Source organism: Plecotus auritus (assembly GCF_963455305.1).
Source record: "Plecotus auritus genome assembly, chromosome: 9".
Taxonomy (NCBI): Eukaryota; Metazoa; Chordata; class Mammalia; order Chiroptera; family Vespertilionidae; genus Plecotus; species Plecotus auritus.
This window is the reverse complement of record NC_137783.1, coordinates 80816766-80839176: the sequence shown is the minus strand read 5'-3', so window position 1 is coordinate 80839176 and position 22411 is coordinate 80816766. Positions and strand designations below refer to the sequence as shown.

The following is a 22411-nucleotide window of genomic DNA, read 5'->3' as shown; positions in this document are numbered from 1 at the left end:
GGAGAAATGTCTATTCAGGTATTCTGCCCATTTTTAAATTGGATTGTTCGTCTTCTTTTTGTTGATTTGTATGAGTACTTTATAAATTTTGGATATTTACCCCTTATCAGATGTATTATTGGCAAATATGTTCTCCCATCCAGTGGGTTTCCTTTTCAATTTGATGGTGGTTTCTTTTGCTGTGCAGAAGCATTTTATTTTTACGTAGTCCCATTTGTTTATTTCCTCCTTACTTTCCTTTGCCCTAGAAGATGTATCCATAAACATATTGCTACATAAGATGTCTGAGATTTTACTGCTTATGTTTTCTTCTAAGAATTTTATGGTTTCATGCCTTACATTTGAATCTTTTATCCACCTTGAATTTATTCTTGTGTATGGTGTAAGTTGGTGGTCTAGTTTCATCTTTTTTCAAGTGTCCAGTTTTCTCAGCACCATTTGTTGAAGAGACTGTCTTTACTCCATTGTATGTTCTTGCCTCCTTTGACAAATATTAATTGACTGTAATGATGTGGGTCAATTTTGGGGGTATCTGTTCTGATCCATTGGTCTATATGCCTGTTCTTCGTTACGAGGCTGTTTTGGTTACAATGGCTTTGTAGAGCAGTTTGATATCCGATATTGTGATCCCTCCTACTTCGTTCTTCTTTCTCAAGATTGCTGCAGCTATTCAAGGTCCTTTATGGTTCCATACATTTTTAGAGTATTTGTTCTAACTCTGTGAAGTATGCCATTGGCATTTTAAAGGGATTGCATTGAATCTGTAGATTAATTTGGGTGGTATAGACATATTAATGATATTAATTCTTCCAGTCCATGAACATGGTATATATACTTGCATTTCTTTGTATCTTCCTCTATTTCTGTTTTCAATGTCCTATAGTTTTCCAAGTATAGGTCTTTTACCTCATTGGTTAAATTTATTCCTAGATAATCTTATTTTTCTTTTGTTGCAATGGTAAATGGGATTGCTGTTTTTTTATATTTTTATTTTTTAATATCTATATTTTTTATTTCAGAGAGGAAAGGAGAGAGAGAGAGAGAGAGAGACATCAATGACAAGAGAGAATCATTGATTGGCTGCCTCCTGCACACCCCCTACTGGGGATTGAGCCTGCAACCTGGGCATGTGCCCTTTACTGGAATTGAACCCAGGACCCTTCAGTCCCCAGGCTGATGCTCTATCCACTGAGCCAAACTGGCAAGGACAATGGGATTGCTGTTTTAGTTTCTCTTTCTGAGAGTTCATTATTGGTGTATAAAAATGCCATAGATTTGTGGATGTTGATTTTGTATATACCTTTGCTAAATTCATTTATTAAGTCTAGTAGTTTCCTGGTGGAGACTTTAGGGTTAACTATGTGCAATATCATGTCATCTGCAAATAATGACAGTTTTATTTCCTCCTTTCTAGTTTGGATGCCATTTTTCTCTTCTTCTTGTCTGATTGCTGTGGCTAGGACTTCCAGTGCTATGTTTAATAAGAGTGGTGAAAGCGAGCATCCTTGTCTTGTGCCTATTCTGAAGGGAAATGCTTTTAGTTTTTGCCCATTGAGTATTATGATGGCTGTAGGTTTTTCATATATGACCTTTATTATGTTGAGGTATGATCCCTCTATTCCCACTTTACTGAGAGTTTTTATCAAAAAAGAGTGCTGTATTCTGTTGAATATTTCTTTCTGAATTTATTGATATGATCATGTGGTTTTTAACTTTCAGTTTGTTTATGTGATGTGTCACATTTATTGATTTGTAAATATTGTACCAGCCTTGCATCCCTGGAATAAATCCCACTTGATCATGGTGTATGATCTTTTTAATATATTGCTGGATCCTATTTGCTAATATTTTGTTAAAGATTTTAGCATCTTTGTTCATCAGGGATATTGGCCTGTAATTTTATTTCTTTGTAGTGTCTTTATCTGGTTTGGAATTAGGATAATGCTGGCCTCATAAAAAGAGCTTGGAAGTGTTCCTTCCTCTTGAATTTTTTGGAATAGTTTGAGGAGGATAGGCGTTAGTTGTTTTTGAATGTTTGGTAAAATTTATCTGTAAATCCATCCAGTCCAAGACTTTTGTTTGCTGGAAGTTTTTTAATTACTGCTTCAATTTCATCAGCTGTTATTGGCCTATTCAGGTTTTCTGATTTTTCCTGATTGAGTTTTCGAAGATTGTATGTTTCTAGGAACTTGTCCATTTCACCCAGATGGTTCAGTTTGTTTGCATACAATCCTTTGTATTTCTGTGGTGTCTATTGTTATATTACCTCTTTCATCTCTATTTATATTTATTTGTTTCTTGATGATTCTGGCTAAAGGTTCATCAATCTTGTTTTATCTTTTCAAAGAACCAACTCTTGTATTTGTTGATCTTTTGTACTGTTTTCTTAGTCTCTATGTCATTTATTTCTGTTTTAATCTTTATTATTTCCTTCTACTTCCTCTGGGCTCTTCTTGCTGTTCTCTTTCTAGTTCATTTAGTTGTAGGGTTAGATAGTTTATTACTCCTTTTTCTTGTTTCTTGAGGTAGGCCTAAAGTGCTATGAACTTACTTCTCAGGACTGCTTTCACCATGTCCCATAGGTTTTGGGTGGTTGTGTGTTCATTTTCACTTGTTTCCAGGAAGTGTTTTATTTCTTGCTTGATCTCATTGGTTACCCATTCATTGTTTAATAACATGCTATTAGCCTGCATGTGTTTGAATGTTTTTGAGTGTTTTTATTTTAGTTGATTTCTAAGTTCATACCATTGTGATCTGATAAGATTCTTGGTATTATATCCATCTTCTTGAATTTGTATAGACTTGTTTTGTGCCCTTATATGTGGTCTATCTTTGAGAATGTTCCATGTGCACTTGAGAAGAATGCATATTCTATTGCTTTGGTGTGGCATGTTCTATAAATATCGCTTAGATCCATGTGATCTAGTGTCATTTAAGGTCTCTGTTTCCTTGTTAATTTTTTGTCTGGAAGACTTATCCAGTGATGTCAGTGGAGTGTTCAAGTCCCCCATTATGACTGTATTGCTGTTAATCTCTCCTTTAAGGTCCATCAAGAGTTGTTTAATGTACTTGGGTGCTCCTATATTGAATGCATATATGTTTACAAGGGTTGTATTTTCTTGTTGAATCATTACCTTTAGTATTATGAAGTGGCCTTCTTTGTCTCTTATGATGGTCTTCATTTTGAAGTCTATTTTGTCAGATACGAGTATTGCTACCCCAGCTTTTTTTTTCATTTCCATTTGCCTTGGAAATTTTTTCCCCATCCCTTCACTCTCATCCTGTATGAGTATTTTGTTTTGAGGTGGGTCTCTTGTGGACAGCATATATTTGTGACATGTTTTCGTATCCATTCTATGTCTTTTGATTAGAGCATTTAATCCATTTCCATTTAAGATTATTATTGATAGGTACTTATTTATTGCCATTTTAATTCTATATGCCTATGTTTCTCTCTATGTATTTCTTCTTCTCATTACAGCAGTTCCTTTAGCATTTATTGCAGTACTGGTTTGGTGGTAATAAACTCCTTTAACTTTTTTTTTTTTTTTTTTTTTTTTTTTTGCCTTGGAAGCTCTTTATTTCACCATCTATTTTGAATGATAGCCTTGCTGGATATAGTAACCTTGGTTTCAGAATCTTGCTTTTCATTACCTTGAGCCCTTCATGCCATTCCCTTCTGGCTTGTAGAGTTTATGATAAAAAATAAGCTGTCAGCCTTATGGGAGCTCCTTTGTAGGTAACAATTGCTTTTCATTTGCTTCCTCTAAGATTCTCTCTTTGTCTTTAATTTTTGGCATTTTAATTATGATGTGTCTGGGTATGTGCCTGTTTGGGTTCTCCTTGCTTGGGACTCTCTGTGCCTTCTGAACTTGTGTGACTTTTTTCTTCACCAGGTTAGGGAAGTTTTCTATCATTAATTCTTCAAATAAGTTCTCTATCCCTTGCTCATTTTCTTCACCTTCTGAAACTCCTATGTGAGTATTGTTACGTTTCACATTGTCCCACAACTCCCTTAAGCTGTCCTTTTTTTGTTTGTTTGTTTCTCTGATTGATTTTTTTTTTTACCCTGTCTTCTAATTCACCAATTTATCTGATCCTAGGCTTCCCCTAATTTTCTGCTTATTCTTTCCATTGTGTTCTTTATTAGTGCTATGCCATTCTTCATTTCCGACTAGTGTTTTTTCATAGTTTCTGTATCTTTTCTCATGCAATTGTGCATCCTTGCAATCATTATTCTGAACTCTTTATCCTGATAATAGTTAGATATCCATTTTATTTAGCTCTTCTTCTGGAGAATTCTCTTGTTCTTTCATTTGGGGCTTTTTTTTTTTTTTTTTTTTTTTTTTTTTTTTGTGTGTGTGTGTGTGTGTGTGTGTGTGTTTTCTCTCCTCATTTGGCTGCCTGTTTGGGTTTGTGTCTGTGTATTAGGTAGAGCTGCTATGACCCTCAATCTCTAGCGCAGGACAATGTCAGACACTGTTGGTGACTGGCGCTGGGCACCCTGTTTGGAGCTATCAGCAATGCACAGCTTGTGGCTTCCTCTGCTGGTGCTCACTGCCTTTGAAAAGGACCAAGATGTGCGCCAAGGTCTGCTTTCCCTAGCTCCAGGCTATGAATTAGATCAGGCAAGGACTAAAAACCACCAGAGACCCCACTTCTGCCTACAGTCTGATTGTTATTCAGTCTCAATTAGCCTCAGGCTTTCAGTCACAACAAGATGTAGGGTCGGGTGAGAGGTTTTCCAACAGGGTGGGGTAGTTGCTGCCCCCACAGGCAAAAGCTGCCTAGATAATAAAGATCTACCTGAGAAAGATGTCTTCCACAGCTTGAGGTAATGACTCAGCACAGGAAATCGGGGTGGCTGCCTTCCGATCTCTAAACCCAGGGTCCCCAACCTTAGAACTTCCTCAAACAGCTCTAGTTCACTCTGCCCTCTCTTTGTCAGAGCCCAAGGTGAGTGGCTATACATGAAAATGTGCATTGGCCCTTTAAGAGGGTTCCTGCATTTCCAGCTGTCTCTCCCTGGCAGGCAGCAACCCTGCTGCTTTTCACAGCCGGATGTTATGTGGGTACCTTTCTCAGTTCTGGTACTCGCTGCTGGGTGGCCCTAGTTCTCAGTGGGAACCCCCTGCAGCTGAGATATCCCTCCAGAATTTCATCTGCTGCCTGTGGGAGCCCAGCCAGCCCTTTCGTGCATCCACCCTTCCTACAGCCACTATGGGATCTCCACTTTCCAACCTTGGTTATCAGGATTCTCTCTAGCCAGTCTTCAGTTGATTATTCAGGATGGTTTTCCTGTATTTTAGCTGTATTCCAGTTTGGTCCTGGGAGAGTGTCATTGTAGTTTCCACTTACTCTGCTGCTATTTTGGATTCCTAAAAATAATTGGTTTTGATGAAATTGTTGGATTATGAAGAGCTATCTGGCTGAAAGACTACCAAATGAAATATGTTTCTTCGAGGGTTAGGTCATTGCCTCAGTATTTCTAAATTAGAAATTCAACTTTTTTTTTTTTTCTTTTCTTGAGGGATACTTAGTTACTGACATGCCAGATAGCAAAAAGAGGGATTAAGCATGACTTCCTGATTTCCTGTTGTATTTACATGTGATTTATTTATTTATTTAGGTGCCTAAAGGCTTACCTTACTTCTCTGTGGATTTTGGTCTCCAAGGAGGATTTGCTCATGTCATTGAAGATCAACACAAATTCCCTCATTACTTTGGAAAGGTATGCTCACAAGTTTAATAACATTCGAGTGTTTAGCCATTTAGTAGCACTTTTCTTTTGAAGGGAAGTCAAAACTTTAGTCACAGTATACAGTGAGGTTGGTGAGTACTGTTCCACCCAGTTTTTAGAGGGACATTCTAGCATCTATTAATAACATTAACCCAGAATATTTGTTACAGTCAGGAATGTCGCTTTGGAACCAAAGATATGTTGGCAGTGTTAACAATGACTGTAGTGTTTTCCTGTGGAATCAGCCAGCCTCGTGCTGAGAATGGTAGTTGCTAACATTTACTGAGGGTTTACACTGACACAGGTGTTGTTCTGAGCACTCACTTAATTCTCACAATAACATTATTATATAGATATTACTTTCATTTTACAGATGAAGAAACTGAGCTTCAGAAAGGTTATATAACTTGCCCAACATAATTTGCTAATAACTGGCAGAACCAGGGGTACATGCACTCATGATTGAACTAGAGAGCAAATGGTCTTACCTCTTCTCATTTATAAGAAAGCACCATATATTGCAAGAATCTTACATTTTATACATAGTTTCTGGGAAGATATTGGAGTGTAGATCTTCTATGGCCAGTAGGTTCTTTTCATTACTACAGATTGCCTTCTAGGGGTATAGTCTTCCCATGTGTCTGCTGAGATTCTGGGTGGTGGGTAAGCCTGCGTTAGGGATTAGAATAAAATTAACATAACCACTTAGGCAGTCTAAGGAAGTCGTTTCATTCCTATTTTCAGTATTTATACATACATGTGTCTGTATTTTTCTCATTCTTTAAAAGGAAATCATTGGTGGAATGCTGGATATAGAGCCTCGACTTTGGAGGAAAGGGGTCCGAGAAAGCTTTGAGGATCAGAGGAAGAAAGCACTGCAATTTGCTCAGTGGTGGAAACCATTTGACTTCACAAAAAGTAAAAAATGTTGAATCATACCTTCCAGGGTTTATTTCCTCTTCAGATTCCTTTCCATTTTATTTCCATTGTACCTAATAAATAGCTGACCCTCAGGTCCTAGGGGAGTTGTGCTCTGGGTCTCTCACCACAGTGCATCACTGGATCGTGTCGTGTCCTCCCCTCCTGCTCCTGTGGACCTCATGGCAGTAACCCAGCGTAAGGCCAGCTGTGTCAGGTGACCTGCTCATGTTCCTGTTCTGTGCCTACGTCTTGGTGTTGAACTATTCTGTGAATATATGGAAAGACTTTTCTGAAGGATTAGCCAGGAAGCATAACAAACCATTGGTTCAGAAGGACTTGGGTCAATGTCAAGGTTAAGTCTATCGATTGACTTCTTTTGCACTTTTTAAATTAAGAGTTGGCATATTCAGTAATAATTGAAATTTCTTTTCATAGCATTTTATAGAAAATCTCTTAATTTTCTACCAGTAGCATTTCTACCACTGCTATTCTTTTTATTAAAGGAAAAAGAATATTCCAAATGTAATAAAGAATTAAATGGATTATAGCATGTTCATAATTTGTTTTTATTTCTAGAATTTTTAAATAGTGTCTGAATTTTGGTGAGTTTAAAAGTAATTGTTCTAAGTAACACAATTTACAGTTTTTTGGGATTTGTATGAAAGTTAAAAATTGCAGCCAAATAATTGTTTTTGTGTTGTTGGTTACTACAAACCTTAAGTAATTAGAGCATGCTAAATGTCAGGAGCACATTCCCTTGTCCCCCACTTGATCTAAGGCTCTTCATTTTCCTTTGTTCTTATACTTGGTGTCTAGAGAAAACTATATGCTTATAAAATATGGCCATGGTGTAAAAAGTCTACTTTTTTTTTTAACATGGAAGATATTTTTGTAGTAAATCCTTCTTGGAAGATGTTGGTTTTTTGGTGCTAAATTGGACATTTTGTCATGAAATGTCAAATACCTAGGATTAGTGTGACATGTACTCTAGATTAACTCATAATTCTACATAGCTGTTTTAATTATTATTACATAGTTATTTTTAATATTGACATGTTATTTCATTAATATGTTACAAAAGAGAAATGTTTATGTTCTATCTCTAGTTCTTAAATTTCATAATAAGTTGAAGTTTAATGGGTTCAGTTTCTTAATATTTGCAATTTATTATGAAATAGATACTTGATAGTATTTTATTTATTGCAGTTTCAAACTTCAGGCTTTGCTGCGATGTCTTAGAGGAGGCTGTAACATTCATTTATTCTGTGTCAGTGAATTAACAAACAATTATTTGTAGGGCATTTTGTTACTTGCTGGTAGTGCAAAAATAAAAAACTACTTACCTACTTTGAATACTTTTAGTTTAGTGGAGAAAGAGACATGTTCATAAATAATTATAGCACATTGTACAAGCTCTAAAATGAGATATGCACCAAGTATGTGCAAGTACAGTGCTAAAGGACTGTTTCCCATCCCCTCTGTCTTCATTCTTAGCTGATGACCTTGTCCTGTTTTCCTGAGGAAATACAACCAAACAGAAGGGAGTTTGTACCGTATCTATCAGTAGATTGTACCATATCTATCAATAGATTGGCCTCTGTACCCATGTACCCAGGGGTCCTCAAACTACGGCCCGCTGGCCACATGCGGCCCGCCGAGGACATTTTTCTGGCCCGCCGGGTGCCGCTGCCTGTCCTGCTTAGCAGCCAACTCGTCCCGGGCCCGCAGTGCGCATAGGAATTTGTTCATAGTTTATTTTTAAAACTATAGTCCGGCCCTCCAACAGTCTGAGGGACAGTGAACTGGCCCCCTGTTTAAAAAGTTTGAGGACCCCTGTACACGTTCCCTCTTGCTAACTGTAGATAAATTATTTTGTTATTCTTAATCTAGGGCTAATCCACTCACACACTGGATTTCATCCTTTTTCACCTATTCAATTGCCCCTATTTTCTTGGTGTTGTTAGGTTTTTCCCTCTACATAAGATTACTCCTAGTTAGCATACAAATTATTGTATAATATGTCAACACAATCATATCCCCCTCAGCCATTTCTCGTCTCCAGTTGACAGCAAAATCCATTTTTAAAAATCTGTTTCTTCTACTAAAACTAATTATTTTAAGGTCCTCGGTGAACTTCCTACAGGGGCAACTTGAGTAACTAATGCTCAGTGCTCGTGTTACTCTACCATCAGCATCACTGACCTACTCAGTCACTCCCCTTCTTGAGACACTTTCTGTACTTTGCTTCGAGAGCACCATCTCTTATTCATCCTCCTTCCTGACTGGCTGCATCCTCTCAATCTCCTTGCTGGTTCCTCTAATATCGCTAAGTGTTGAAATGTGCGTTCTCAAACCTATCTTTTCTCTAACCTATCTTTTCTCTAATATACTCACTCCCTCCCAAAGGAATCTCATCACTAAAAAGGTCTTTAAGTACCATTTTTAAGTTGGTTCATTTATTCAACAAATATTTGAGTGTCTCTTTCTATATGTCAATCACTGTTGTGTGTGCAGGGGATATGTTAGTGAATAAAACAAAAATCCTTTGCGCTGTTCACACTGTATAGGGGAAGACAGACAGAAGACATTATACATAATAAATAATCTAGAAAATGTCAGAGGTGATAAGCACTATGGAAAAAGGAACAGTAGAATAGAACAGGAGATTCTCCCAAGTTTATGTCTTCACCCTGGACCTCTTCACTGAACTCCAGAACGTATATCCAGACACCAACATGACATCTCCGCTGTGTGTGTGTCTGTAACAGGGATATCAAGACTGAACTCCATTTTTTCTGTTTGCTACTCATAACAACCACTGTATCTTGTGGTTTTAGGCCTGAGGAGTTTGATCGGGGCTCAGCTAGATGATTTGTTTGCTTCAGGATGTCTGGGGCCTCTGCTGAAGTGGCTCAAACATCTGGAGATGATTGGGGCTGTATGCGTAGGTCCTCTGTTCATAGGTCTGGTGTCCGCACGGGAATGATGAGCAGCTAGCGTAGGGCTGATCATACCATACTCTTCTTTATGGACTTGCTGTGTGGCTTCTGCCTGCCTCCAGAGAAACCATCCCAAAGACAGTTCCAAGAGAGAAGTGGAAGGTGTCACTTTTTTTTTTTTAGGAATGGGGCCTTTTTAGCAATGGGGCCCAGGAGTCAGCACAGCTTCATTTCTGCTGTATTCTAATTGTTGAAGTTGTCGCCTACTTTGTAGTTGTCAGAGCCCACCTACATTCAAGAAGAGGGGTCATAACCCTACCTGTCAATGGAAGTAGTGTCAAATAATTTGTGGCCATCTATCATCTACCACAATCTACCCACTGGCCACAAATTTACACTCCCCTCCCTTCCCACCCCATGACAGATATATCCAAATCCTTCCAGAAGTCTGATCCTAGAAGGCATTGAGGCTCGGGATTCAGGATCCCATCTAAAGCAGCCCAGTTGGAGAGGAGGCTGCTCAGTGCTTCAATCTGAAGATCTGTGGACTTGGGAGACAGATTATCTGCAAAACAAAACACACACACACACACACACACACACACACACGCACGCACGCACATCATACAATAGTAGGAGAAGCATACAACAATAGCAGTGGACACATTCATTGAAAAAGACCAGAAACGTAAGGCACATTGCAATCACTGTTCACTAGTGATTCTAAAATTAAGTGGAGCCTATGTTGCCAGTTGCTTGATTAGGGTTTAGTGCTGCTTCTTGAGAATTATTCTATGGGGGCTCCTTGCTGTGCCCTGTCTACCCTTGGTTCAACTCTAAGTCAACCTTTCTTTTTCATAAGAAATAGCTCAATACTTAACGCTTCTTGCTGACTGAAACAACCTAAAAATAGATAATATCTATGAAATGATGGTTTTTGAGACCTGGGATATCAGCCTAGAAAGTACAGTGATCCCTAGAGATGGGAAATGATGAGATGAACCCTGAGATTGCCCCGTCTTACTGTGTTCAGAACATCCCTTCTTGTGGTGCCAGGTCGGTGGGGTCTGGGCAGAGCCTATTCAACTAACTGAGTGGAGGAAATGGAGCTATGCCAGTCTGGGGAGATCAAGACAATGGGTCAGGTCACTGGAGAGAGGATTACCGCCTAGAGAGAGAACTCTAGAAGTCTTCAGAAGGTCCAGTCTAGTGTCTGCACTGACCAGTGCACCCTTGTGCAGAGACTACCTGAGAGGCAGAGTTCACCTACCTGAGCCGAGCAGAGCTAACGTTTCCCACGAGCGGGAATGGAAAGGTCAGGACTGACCAGGAATTGGGGAGAGCACACAGAATGGTAATGTGTAGTGAAGAATAATCTAAAGACTTAACACTGATCTAGTCTTGACAAGTCTTAAAAGCAAGAAGCAAAAGGGATCAAACTCTTTCTAGCCTGGCTGGAGTGGCTCAGTTGGTTGAGTGTTGCACCAAAAGTTTGCCAGTTCGATTCCTGGTCAGGGCTCTTAATGGCAGGCAACCAGTTGATCTCCCTCCCTCCTTCCCTCCTTCCCTCCTTCTCTCCCTCCCTGCCACCTTTTCTCCTTCCCTCCATCCTCTAAGCATGTCCTTGGTAAGGATAAAAAAAAAAGAAGAAAAGACAAACTGTTTCTAAGTAATTAAAATGTATCCCAGAACAAAGCTCAAAAATATTTATAGGAATAAAAATATATCCAGTAGTCACAACATACAATTCAGTGTCTGGCATCCAGTAAAAAATGATCAAGCATACAAAACACTGGAATGCCTGGGTAAATATATGGGCTTTTTATTATTATTTATTTTTTTATTATTGTCTAAAGTTTTACATATGTCTCCTTTTTCCCCAATTGACTCTCCCTCCCTCCCCCAGCCATTCCCACCCCGGGCAAGCCCCCACCACTCCAGTGTCTGTGTCCATTAGTTATGCTAATATGCATGCATACAAGTCCTTTGGTTGTATATGGGCTTTTTTTCTTTGATTTCTTTAAAGGATATTTTACTATTTAAGCAAAATACAATTAGTGTGAAGTTTATAACATGTAAAAGCAAAATAAATGGCAATAATAACACAAAGGTGGAAAGGGAGAAATGGAAGTACATTATTATAAGGTTGTTACATACACTTGAAGCAGTGTAATATAACTTGAATTTAGACGTGATAAACATGTGTAGTCATGAACTCTAAAGCAAACCCTAAAGTAAAAAAAACAGGCACATAAAAATTTATAACAGCCAAGAAAGAAGATAAATTGGAACATAAAATAATCTCAATCCAAATGAAGGCAGAAACAGAGGAAAAGGGCAATAAAGTACAGATGGAACAAATAGAAAACACAATGCAGATAAATGATAGATTTAAACCCAAATGTTATAGTCATAATAGTTTTTTATTGCTGCATGGCAACCACAAATGTAGCAGCCTAAAGCAACACACATTCCTTATCTCACCACTTCTGTGGGTCAGAGGTCAGGCACACCTTGCCTGGGTCCTTTGCTGAGGGTCTCACAACTGTATCGGAGGTGTTGCCAGGGCAGGGGTCTCATCTGGAGGCTGAACTGGGGAAAGGTGCGCTCCCCCAGTTATGGTGTTCTTTGCAGCATTTAGTTCCTCTCGACTAGGACTAAAAGCTTCAGGGTTTTTGTTTTGTTTTGCCACCTGTTGGCCAGAGGCTGCCCTCTGGTCCTATTCAGCATCAGCACTTCCTTAACGCACTGGGTCCCCCAGGGGAGAAGGAGACTCCAGCGAGATGGCCACTGAAATCTCTCAGGGTGCAAGCACGTAATCATACAAAATCACGTTCATCTGTTACCATTTACTGTTGGTCAGAGACGTGTCACAGGACCTGCCCACTCTCAAGGGGATGGGATCACGCAAGGATGTGAACACCAGGCTCAGAACATAATGGAGACCACCTAAGAGTTTGTCCACCAAAAGTACGCCCCTTTACATTTTATGGTGTAACCTTAAAACTTGCTTTCATTTCTCTGACCTTGTCCTTTGTTGTCCTACGTTTTACTTCTGTATCCGAATTCACAGAATACATTACTGTTATAGCTTTAAATACCTAATTCTATTTCAAAGCAACTTTTAATGAGAAAAAAATCTTCTGTTGATTCAAATGCTTGCTGTTCCCAGCTCTGCATTCCTTTGAGCTGCTCCAGATTCACATTTGGCATCACCTGCATAAATGGGCACAAAGCCAGTCTGATTATTTGTCAGCCTGGCCTATTCTGTTTGGTGCTGTTCCTAATTTGTTAATTTATTATGTAGTGATGTTTGTTCAATTTTTGCTTGCTCATTTTTTATAGTTCAGTGATTGTCCGGATTCTTTTGTGTTAAATCATCTTGTTTCTGAGCTTTTGCTTATTACATTCAAATTTTCTTCAAGTTCCTTAAGAAGCAATTTATAGAAATTTATTTCTTTTATGTGAGTTTTCTTCAGATCATGATCTTTGTAGTTTGCATGCTTTGTCCCAGTTTATTTATATATTCACTCTTTCATTCATTAGTTGTCACCGTGTGTATGCAGTTACCAGGATGTTTCTTTTCATCTTGCTCATCCTTGGAGGTCTGTGATTAACATTCTATAAAAACTGGTATCACTTGACTTTCTTCACACTTTAACATGATCCATTGTTTTCCAGTTAGTCCTATAGTTTAAGACCTGGATATTTTATATTATCTACTTTTTTTTTTTTTTTTTTGTAGACATAGGGAATTGTGGGGCAAGGTGGAGAGTGGAGGTGTGGTTGAGATGGTTTCTTGTTTTGTGAGGATTACTGATCTCTAAACTCTTTCTCTGAGATAGTAAATATTTTGTGTCAGAGTTTATATTATCTAGTTAGGAATCTTTCCCATGGGGGAAGACCTGTGGGATTTAAATTACTTCCCAATTGAGTGTCTAGCACTGCAACATTCACTTCAAAAGGCCAGTTCCATTGTTCATAGATTAGCCTGTTTATCTCCAGCCATTTGCACTGTTTTCTCCAGTAGCTACTTATATTTGGAACCTACAATAGCAATGTTGATTCACTTGCCCAATTCAAAGCAAATTAACCCAGAACACTTTTTTTCTTTTCCAGTCTTCATCTTAGTTGTTTTCTCTGTAGGAATGGGCATTGTTGAATGTTACTTGAAACTCCTCTTCTTACTTCATTGGTAGTCTTGTCTCTATTTTCTTATTCTCTAGTTGTTTCTTACAGGTATCGTTTCTGTTTCCTTTTTCTTTGTACACTCCTTAAATGAGTTATCTACCTAAATTCTCCATAAGGTACTTCAGAATCAACATATCCCAAAGAAAACACATTTTACTCTTTTCCAAAATTTTTCTTCCTCCCACAGTTCCAGATTTGGTGAATAAATCCACCAGCCCATACTCAAGAGTTATCTTTTGCATCTCCCACATTTAATCAGCAATCATGTCCCGAACAATATACTCTCTTAACATCTCTCACGTAGCCTCTTAATTTCCATTCAGTGTGACCTCTTCATCCCCCTTCTGGATTACTGTAATAGTTGTTTCCCTTCAGCTTTGCTCTCTCTTCCAATGTCAGAATTATTTCTCTAAAAGATCACGTCACACCTCTTCAAGGGTTCCCTACTGTAGGATGATGTCCTCATTCCTCAACATGAGAGGAATGTTCTTCATAATGTGATTCTATTCTACCTTTCTATTGTCACTTCTTCCTTTTTTTGCCCATCTCACTCCTTCCAGACAAATCATATTAAATAAACCAATTGCACCTGCTTGAAGGTACAGAAGAATGCACCAGGCAGTGTCAGTCTAGGAGAGATGAACATCAGAGAAGTCCGGCACTGGGTATCACCTCTGAGGTTACTCACTGATTCCAGAAGCCACGCAGCATTACATATGTAGCATCTTTTTATTTAGGCAGCCACACAGGTCTTCCCAGTTGCATGGGGAGGAGAAATAACTCCTTTTGCTAGGGGAATGGCAAGTTACTGGAAGAGCATGCAGAATAAAAAATGTTAGAAACATTTTTGGAAAATACAATTTGTTATGGGAGGTAAATGGAGCTAAAGAGTTCAAAGTCTGCATTGAAGAAGACAAAGTACCCACTAACATTAGACTTCGACAAGTCAAGGATGCGTGGTGTAATGGTAATTTAACAACTATAAGAACAGTTAAAGAGGGCTAGATGGGGAATACGGAATAATAAAAGAAGGTAAGAAAGGAGAGAGGAAACATAGAACCTAAATATACCAACAGGGAAGATTATCAATCTGTTTAAAAAGATCAAATTTAACCAATTTTCTGTGAAATGTAAAGCTAAGAAGGAGCATCATGGTTTCTGCTCTGCAATCTGGCCTTCCATTTTCTGCAATTCATTAGTTAAATAAGGGTAGAGTAAAATCGGCAAATATTTACTGAATGCCCACTATAAACAACTGTTTGGCACAGTGAAAATGTGGAAAGGAGTGAGATGGGCTTTTTATCTTCAAGGAGGTTAAAGTCTAAGCTATTATAAAAAGTTTAACCATGTTAAAATATTCAATTAATATTTTTTGCATTTCTTTCTTTAAAATTTTTATTGTTTAAAGTATTACATGAGTCTCCTCTGGTCCCATGGTATGCATAAAGAGCAGCAGTTAAATGAAATGGCATCACTTACAGTTTTTCCTCTTATCGTTTGTATTTTTATATCATTAGAACAGGCTAATTTATAGTATTTGAGAGAGAATCTCTGAGCTATTGACCGCAACACAGCTGTGGAGAGTCTGCTTTTGGACAGAGAAGGTGATTCCTTCCCTGAGTTTAATATACCCACACACTTCTGGTCTCCTAAACATCTTGATAAAAGTTGATAAAACTTTGGAGTCTTTCAAATATCACAAACGCTACTAGTAAAAAGGGCATTTCTTTCTTGATGATTTATCTGTATCTCTAGGCTCCAGAATGATCATCCTGGATTTATCTCTATGAAATATGTGGTAACAGAATTTATTGCATAGTTAATGCTTTTCATCAATCTTTCAAATTAGTCTCGACTCAAACATTTTAATGATAACAGTAAGGCATGCCAACCTTCCTATTATCTTTTATTTACTGCATATTAAGATATTGCTCATCATTTACACAACTGTCATATTTCATTATAGGTAGTGTTATCTGGTGCAGCTCATGTCAGACTGCCCACTGGATGCTCTATACAAGTCAGCTATCACAATGAACTCATGTATTTTGGGGTCTTAAATGAAAGTGTGTAGCAACACAGTAAATGCAACTTGCTTCAATTTATTTAGATTTTCCCACTAATATCTGATGTCTTATTTGGAATCATTGTAAAGAGCATGGATTTTTTTTTCTTCTTTAGAATGTTTCTTTAGGCTTGTTTTTCTGCAGAGTGTAACTCAAGGGAGTGAGGAATAAGGCATCATTGAGAAGTATTAAATTATTAGCTGGTATAATTTTTGAGGATTTCTGTGCAGCTATGCAAGGTGATCATAATATTCAAAGGAGCTTACTTTTCTAGAAAGTAGTTTTCTAGACCTTACTTGAATATTTCAAGCGATTCATCTTTAAACACTGTAAAGAAGATCCAAATGGGCCATATTGGCAAATCAGTGATCAGGGACTTTGATCATGGTAATATATTCTATTAGAAGACAAAATCTGTTTTTTTCTCAAGGGGTTTACTATAATTAAATCTTACGAACTGTTCTTTGAATTCAAAGATCTGCTTCTAATGAGGCATGTTATCTGAAGAGATTTGACATAGCAGTGATGAGAGTCTGCTCATCTAGCTGATCACTAATCTGACACTTGGACTTAAAATGTGCATGGCTCAGAAGGAGTTAGACATACAGCAGACAATGACGAAAAGACACAAAGGACTGATGAACTGATTAGATTGGAGGAGACTAAAAAGAAAAAATAATTAAATACTATGTGCATTTCCTGATTAATTTCTGGATTAGAAAAAGAAAAAAGAACTTCAAAGGAGCAGTTGGCAAAATTTGATTGGAGCAAATGGCAAAAGTTGAAAAGGGATTGTATCTTAGGTACTTCTATTTTATTCATGTTAAATTTCCTGAGTATAATCATGGCATTGAGTTATGGATGAGAATGCTTTTGTTCTTTGGAGATGCACGCTGAAGTAGTTAGGGATGAAGTGGCAGAGTCTGCAAGTAGTTTCAAATGGTTGATGGGGAAATAGATAGGAGAAAGCAAATGTTAAAACTGGTGAATCTGCCAAAACCGGTTTGGCTCAGTGGATGGAGCGTCGGCCTGCGGACTCAAGGGTCCCGGGTTCGATTCCGGTCAAGGGCATGTACCTTGGTTGCGGGCACATCCCCAGTGGGGGGCGTGCAGGAGGCAGCTGATCGATGTTTCTCTCTCATCGATGTTTCTGGCTCTCTATCCCTCCCCCTTCCTCTCTTCCTCTCTGTAAAAAAATCAATAAAATATATTAAAAAAAAACAAAAACTGGTGAATCTAAGAGACAATCAAACAGGTATTCAATGTAGTACTATTCTTACAAATCTTTAATGTGTGAAATTTTTTAAAATAAATTTGGAAATGCTCATACAAATCATAGAAAAATTAGATTGTTTTCCAGTTATCAAGCATATCATACTCAGTTCTCATTTTTATAATAAATACTAGAGGCCCAGTGCATGAATTCGTGCACGGGTGGGGTCCGGCTGACCTGCCCTGATGGGGGCTGATTGGGGCCGGGCCAGCAGTGGGTGGAGACATGGGAGGTTGGGTGGGCCGGCTAGCCCGCCGGCCCCGCCCTGATGTGGGGGGCGATAGGGGACGGGGCTGACTGAGGGGAGGGTTTGCGTGCAGTTGGCTGGCCAGCCCCGCCTCCGATAGGGGTAGGGGGGCCAATTGGGGGCTGGGCCAGTGGGGGTGGGACCCCGGGAGGTTGGGGGGGGGCAACCTGTCCCCAATTGGGCTAGTTCGCTGCCGTAGTGCCTGTCATAGCGACCGGTCGTTCTGGTCATTCCAGTCATTCCATCGTTCCAGTCGCTTGGCTTCTATACACTGGGTGGCCAGATTATTATGATCTCTGAATGCATAATAATCTGGCCACTCAGTGTATATCCTATATAATAAAAGGCTAATATTCAAATTGTGCCCTCAACCAGGAGTTTGACCAGCAGGCAGGCCGGCCAACTGCCATGTCCACTCCCCCTGGCCAGGCTGGCCGGACCCCACCCATGCATGAATTCATGCACTGGGCCTCTAATATATATATGTATATATATGTGTGTGTGTGTGTGTGTGTGTGTGTGTGTGTGTGTGTGTGTGGTCTTTCCTTACTAATGTCCAGACAATATATATATATATATATATATATATATATATATATATATGTATATGTATATGTATATGTATATACACACACACACACACACACACACACACACACACACACTAGAGGCCCGGTGCATGAAATTCACGTATGGGGGGGTGTGTCCCTCAGCCCAGCCTGCACCCTCTCCAATCTGGGACCCCTTGAGGGATGTCCAACTGTCCGTTTAGGCCTGATCCCGACATCCATCTCACAATCCAGGACTGCTGACTCCCAACCGCTCACCTGCCTGCCTGCCTGCCTGCCTGCCTGATTTCCCCTAACCACTTCTGCCTGACAGCCTGATTGATGCATAACTGCTTCCCTGCTGGCCCAATTGCCCCTAACTGCCCTCCCCTACCAGCCTGGTTGCCCCTAACTGTCCTCCCCTGCAAGCCTGGTTGCCCCCAACTGCCATCCTCTGCCAGCCTGGTCACACCCAACTGCCCTCCTCTTTAGGCCTGGTCCCCCCCAACTGCCCTCCCCTACAGGCCTGGTCCCCCCCAACTGCCCTCCTCTGTAGGCTTGGTCCTCCCCAACTGCCCTCCCCTGCCAGCCTGGTTGCCCCTAACTGTCCTCCCCTGCAGGCCTGGTTGCCCCCAACTGCCCTCCTCTGCTGGCCTGGTCTCCCCCAACTGCCCTCCTCTGCCAGCCTGGTCACCCCCAACTGCCCTCCTCTGCCAGCCTGGTCACCTCTAACTGCCCTCCCCTGCTGGCCTGATAGCCCCCAACTGCCCTCCTCTGTAGGCCTGGTCCCCCCCAACTGCCCTCCCCTACAGGCCTGGGTTCCCCTCCTCAACTGTCCTCCCTTGCAGGCTTGGTCCCTCCCAACTGCCCTCCTCTGCTGGCCCAGTCCCCTCTAACTGCCCTCCCCTGCTGGCCATCTTGTGGTGGCCATCTTGTGTCCACATGGGGGCAGCCATCTTTGACCACATGGGGCGGCCATCTTGTGTGTTAGAGTGACGGTCAATTTGCATATTACTATTCTATTAAATAGGACATATACACTGAGTGGCCAGATTATTATGCATTCAGAGATTATAATAATCTGGTCACTCAGTGTATATATAGATTTTAATGCCATCTTTACTATCTGGGTGAAATTCATAATAATAAAACCTACTTAAACATAAAATCTTAAAAATTGATAAAATTTCCTATTGTAACATAAAAGAGAACAAACGATCATAGAAAATTGTTCTCCAATGGTTTAATTCTTGAGTACAGCTGCTGTTAGGATAATGTCTCCATAAGTTTCCAGAGCTTCCCCTAGGGGGTGGGAGTGCCCCTGTTGTGAATAACTGAGCTATCTATTTGCTGGTGCAGCAGCGATACTACCCCAAGACATCACTGCAATAAATCGTGACCATATGTGTTTATTAGTGGGTGGGAAGGCCCAGGAGACAGCAATCTGTATGCACTACTTTGCCTGAAGGTCTTGTGTTTTGGCTACACTGGGAAGGAGAGTAAGTGGGTGCCTGAGTTACAGGTGAAAGTACTGTAGGGTGTCCATTTTCCCACTTGGTTCCCATAGATTATATTTAAGCTCCATGGAGGATTAACATTCTATGTGAAGTTGAAGAAACTTTTTTTAAAGGTTTCTGGGGGAGAAGTAGGCACCAATGTGTTATTTCTGAATTGATACGTTTACAACACTGCTGAATGCAAATTCTTTTAGTCTCCCTTAGTTTTTTAAATTTATACAAAGAAGGAAGTTTTCCTCACACCCCTGGATGAAATTTGGGCAGGCTCCTAGTCTTCCTGAGTAGTGTGAGGTAATGTTACCTAATAGTAGGTAACTCTGAGTTGGTTCAAAATGCTCAGCTTGATGTATTAGAACACTCTTCATTCCAAGGTACAGACTTCCTACTCTCTACTTGGGGCCTTTGGTGGGTGGACCCCAGCCCTCTCTGGAAGAGGTTGTGGTTGACATCTTGACCTTTTCCCTCCCTCCTTTCTAGCCACTCTTATTACTGACAGCAGCTCCAGATGGAGCTGGAATGCTGAATGGGGAGGGGAGGGAGACCAGAGAGTTGCACTAAGTCTTAAGGTAACTTCCAGCTCCCTGGGGCTGGCAGATGTGGGCAGTTGACTAACCTGTGGCTGCACTCATGGCATTTTGAGGGTTCCCTGCTGGGCTGTGCTGACTGCCCTGTGATGGCCTCTCTTTCATTGTCACCTGCTCTCAGCCCTAGTTTTTGGCAGGCTCCAGTCTGGCTAATCTGCCACTGGGGCCACTTATGGTCCATGGAAAACATTCATGAGTCCTTTGACACATAAAGCTGAGGAGGGCAGGGCAGCCCCAGCACAGCTGCCTCTACTTTGACCATTGGACACCAGCTGGTCACACTGTAGTGGAGAAGCCATTAGGTCTCTTAGGTGTGAGATTTTAGTCCATTGCTTCTTCCAGACTTTAGAAGCTACCTGACAAGCTTTCCGAGTGACCACCCAGAAAGTCATCTCTGCAGACCAGAGGGGAGGAAGCAGAGCTGCGTTGTTAGAAGGAAGCAGGACTGTGTTAGAAGGAAGCAGAGCTGTGTCTTTGCCCCACCCCTTTGGGGAGTGGGTGGTTCTCATAGTACTCAGTTGCTCTCTCCAAATATTTTCACACCTCCTCTCTACTACACTCCTCTACCTTGATTCTCTTACATCCTTGACGTGACTTCAGAGTTGTCCAGCCTCCTTTCAAAGTCTGCACCTTAGAACAAATCACTGTGGAATTTTATGTCTATTCTATGGTGGAGCCTCGGTGGAAGCTCCCAATTTAACATGTCACTCTCCTTAGGATCCCAGGTGGGCAAGGGGGCTAGAGGTGGTGGGTTAAATTTAAATTTGACTTTGGATTTCTCCACTAGCTTTGTGATCTTGGACAAGTTACCTAACCTGTTTGTAAAATAAAGGTAATGTATTAGTAGGAGTGTTGTAGGAAGTAGACCATTTAGACTGGGGCATAGTAAGTGCTTAATAACATCATTATTATCCTCTCCATGTCTACATATAGCAAAGTGCTGCTCTGCTGCCTCTGAGCTGGCAGATTTGGGAACATTATAACAAGGTATTTTCTGGAAATGTATATCAGAGTTCTTATGGTAGGCAACCCAGAGCAACGATGAGGTTCCCTCTGTGGTTTCATGGGCAGCAGACACCAACCAGGGGGCCGGAGCAGTAGAAATGATAAGCTGGACTGTAAGTATCTGTGAGACACCCCTGGAGGTGCCTCGGTATAACCTGGTGAGGTTCAGCAGGAACAGAAGCCCTGCATGACCTTTCCATGGGAATTACAGTGAATCTGTTATGACTGATAAGGATCCCATCAGCCAAGTGTCCCACAGTAAAGAGCAGAGCTTAGCAGGTGTACTTTTAAAAATTTTTATTAAATTTGCCCTGACTGGTTTGGCTCAGTGGATAGAGCGTCGGCCTGCGGACTGAAAGGTCTCAGGTTTGATTCCGGTCAAGGGCACGTACCTTGGTTTTGGGCACATCCCCAGTGGGGGGTGTGCAGGAGGCAGCTGATTGATGTTTCTCTCCCATCGATGTTTTTAACCCTCTCTCCCTCTCCCTGGCTCTCTGTAAAAAAACATAAAACATATTTTAAAAATGTTTTTAAATTAAATTTATTGGGGTGACATTGGTTAATAAGATTATATGTTTCGAGTGTACAATTCTATAATACATCACCTGTATATTGTATTGTGTGTTCACACCCACAGTCAAGTCTCCTTCTGTCACCATTTATCCTTCCTTTACCCTCTCCTACCTCCCCTTATCCCCTTTCCCTCTGGTAACCACCGAGTTTTTGTTTGTTTTGTTTATTTGTTGCTTTCTGTTTTATATCCCACATATGAGTGAAATCTGTGGTTCTTGATTTTTTTTTTTTGTCTGACTCATGTCGCTTAGCATGACACCCAATTTGTTAAGGCCTGGAATAATATTTCTTTTGTTAAGAGACAAACACTGAAATAGTTAGAATGTGTTAGCTGCAACTAGAATACCTAAGGGAAGTAAAACTTAATTTTCTCATATAACAGCAAGTCTGGGAGTAGGCAACGACTTGTGTTGGTTAGCTGACTCCAAATTATCATGGCCAGCTCTCTGCAATTCTTTCAGCCTTCCATCCTGATCACAAAATGCTTTCTGCCTGTCCCAGCACCAGCCAGTTGAAGGCACCCCGAGGCTCACATATGACCCAGCTCACATAGCCCAGGAGGCGGCACCCTGGAGCTGAGCAGTGCACACTTTGCACAGTTATCCTGTTGGGAGTGTGCAGGGCTAACACTCAAGTTCTCATCTCTTTTGACTCCAGAGACCACGTGTTCTCCCTGCTTACTTATCATTGGGGTTGTGGGCCCAGCCAGAAGGGGCAAGCACAGTTCTTAACTCTAGAAAAGCAAGTTCTGTTACCAAGTCTCAGCCTAGGATCTGAAAGGAGATTGTATTTGAAAGGTATGGAGTG

General features: G+C 40.5%; 1 protein-coding gene across 1 annotated transcript in view; it reads left to right on the top strand.

Moving 5' to 3' along the window:
• The window catches only part of CWF19L2 (CWF19 like cell cycle control factor 2), a 109607-nt gene extending 101595 nt beyond the window's left edge, over positions 1–8012 (top strand). The window contains exons 17-18 of the mRNA XM_080687708.1: positions 5630–5731; positions 6529–8012. Coding sequence (XP_080543834.1) covers positions 5630–5731; positions 6529–6672 — 246 coding nt within the window. The 3' untranslated portion in view covers positions 6673–8012. The remainder of the gene's footprint in view (positions 1–5629; positions 5732–6528) is intronic.
• Positions 8013–22411: the final 14399 nt, after the last annotated feature.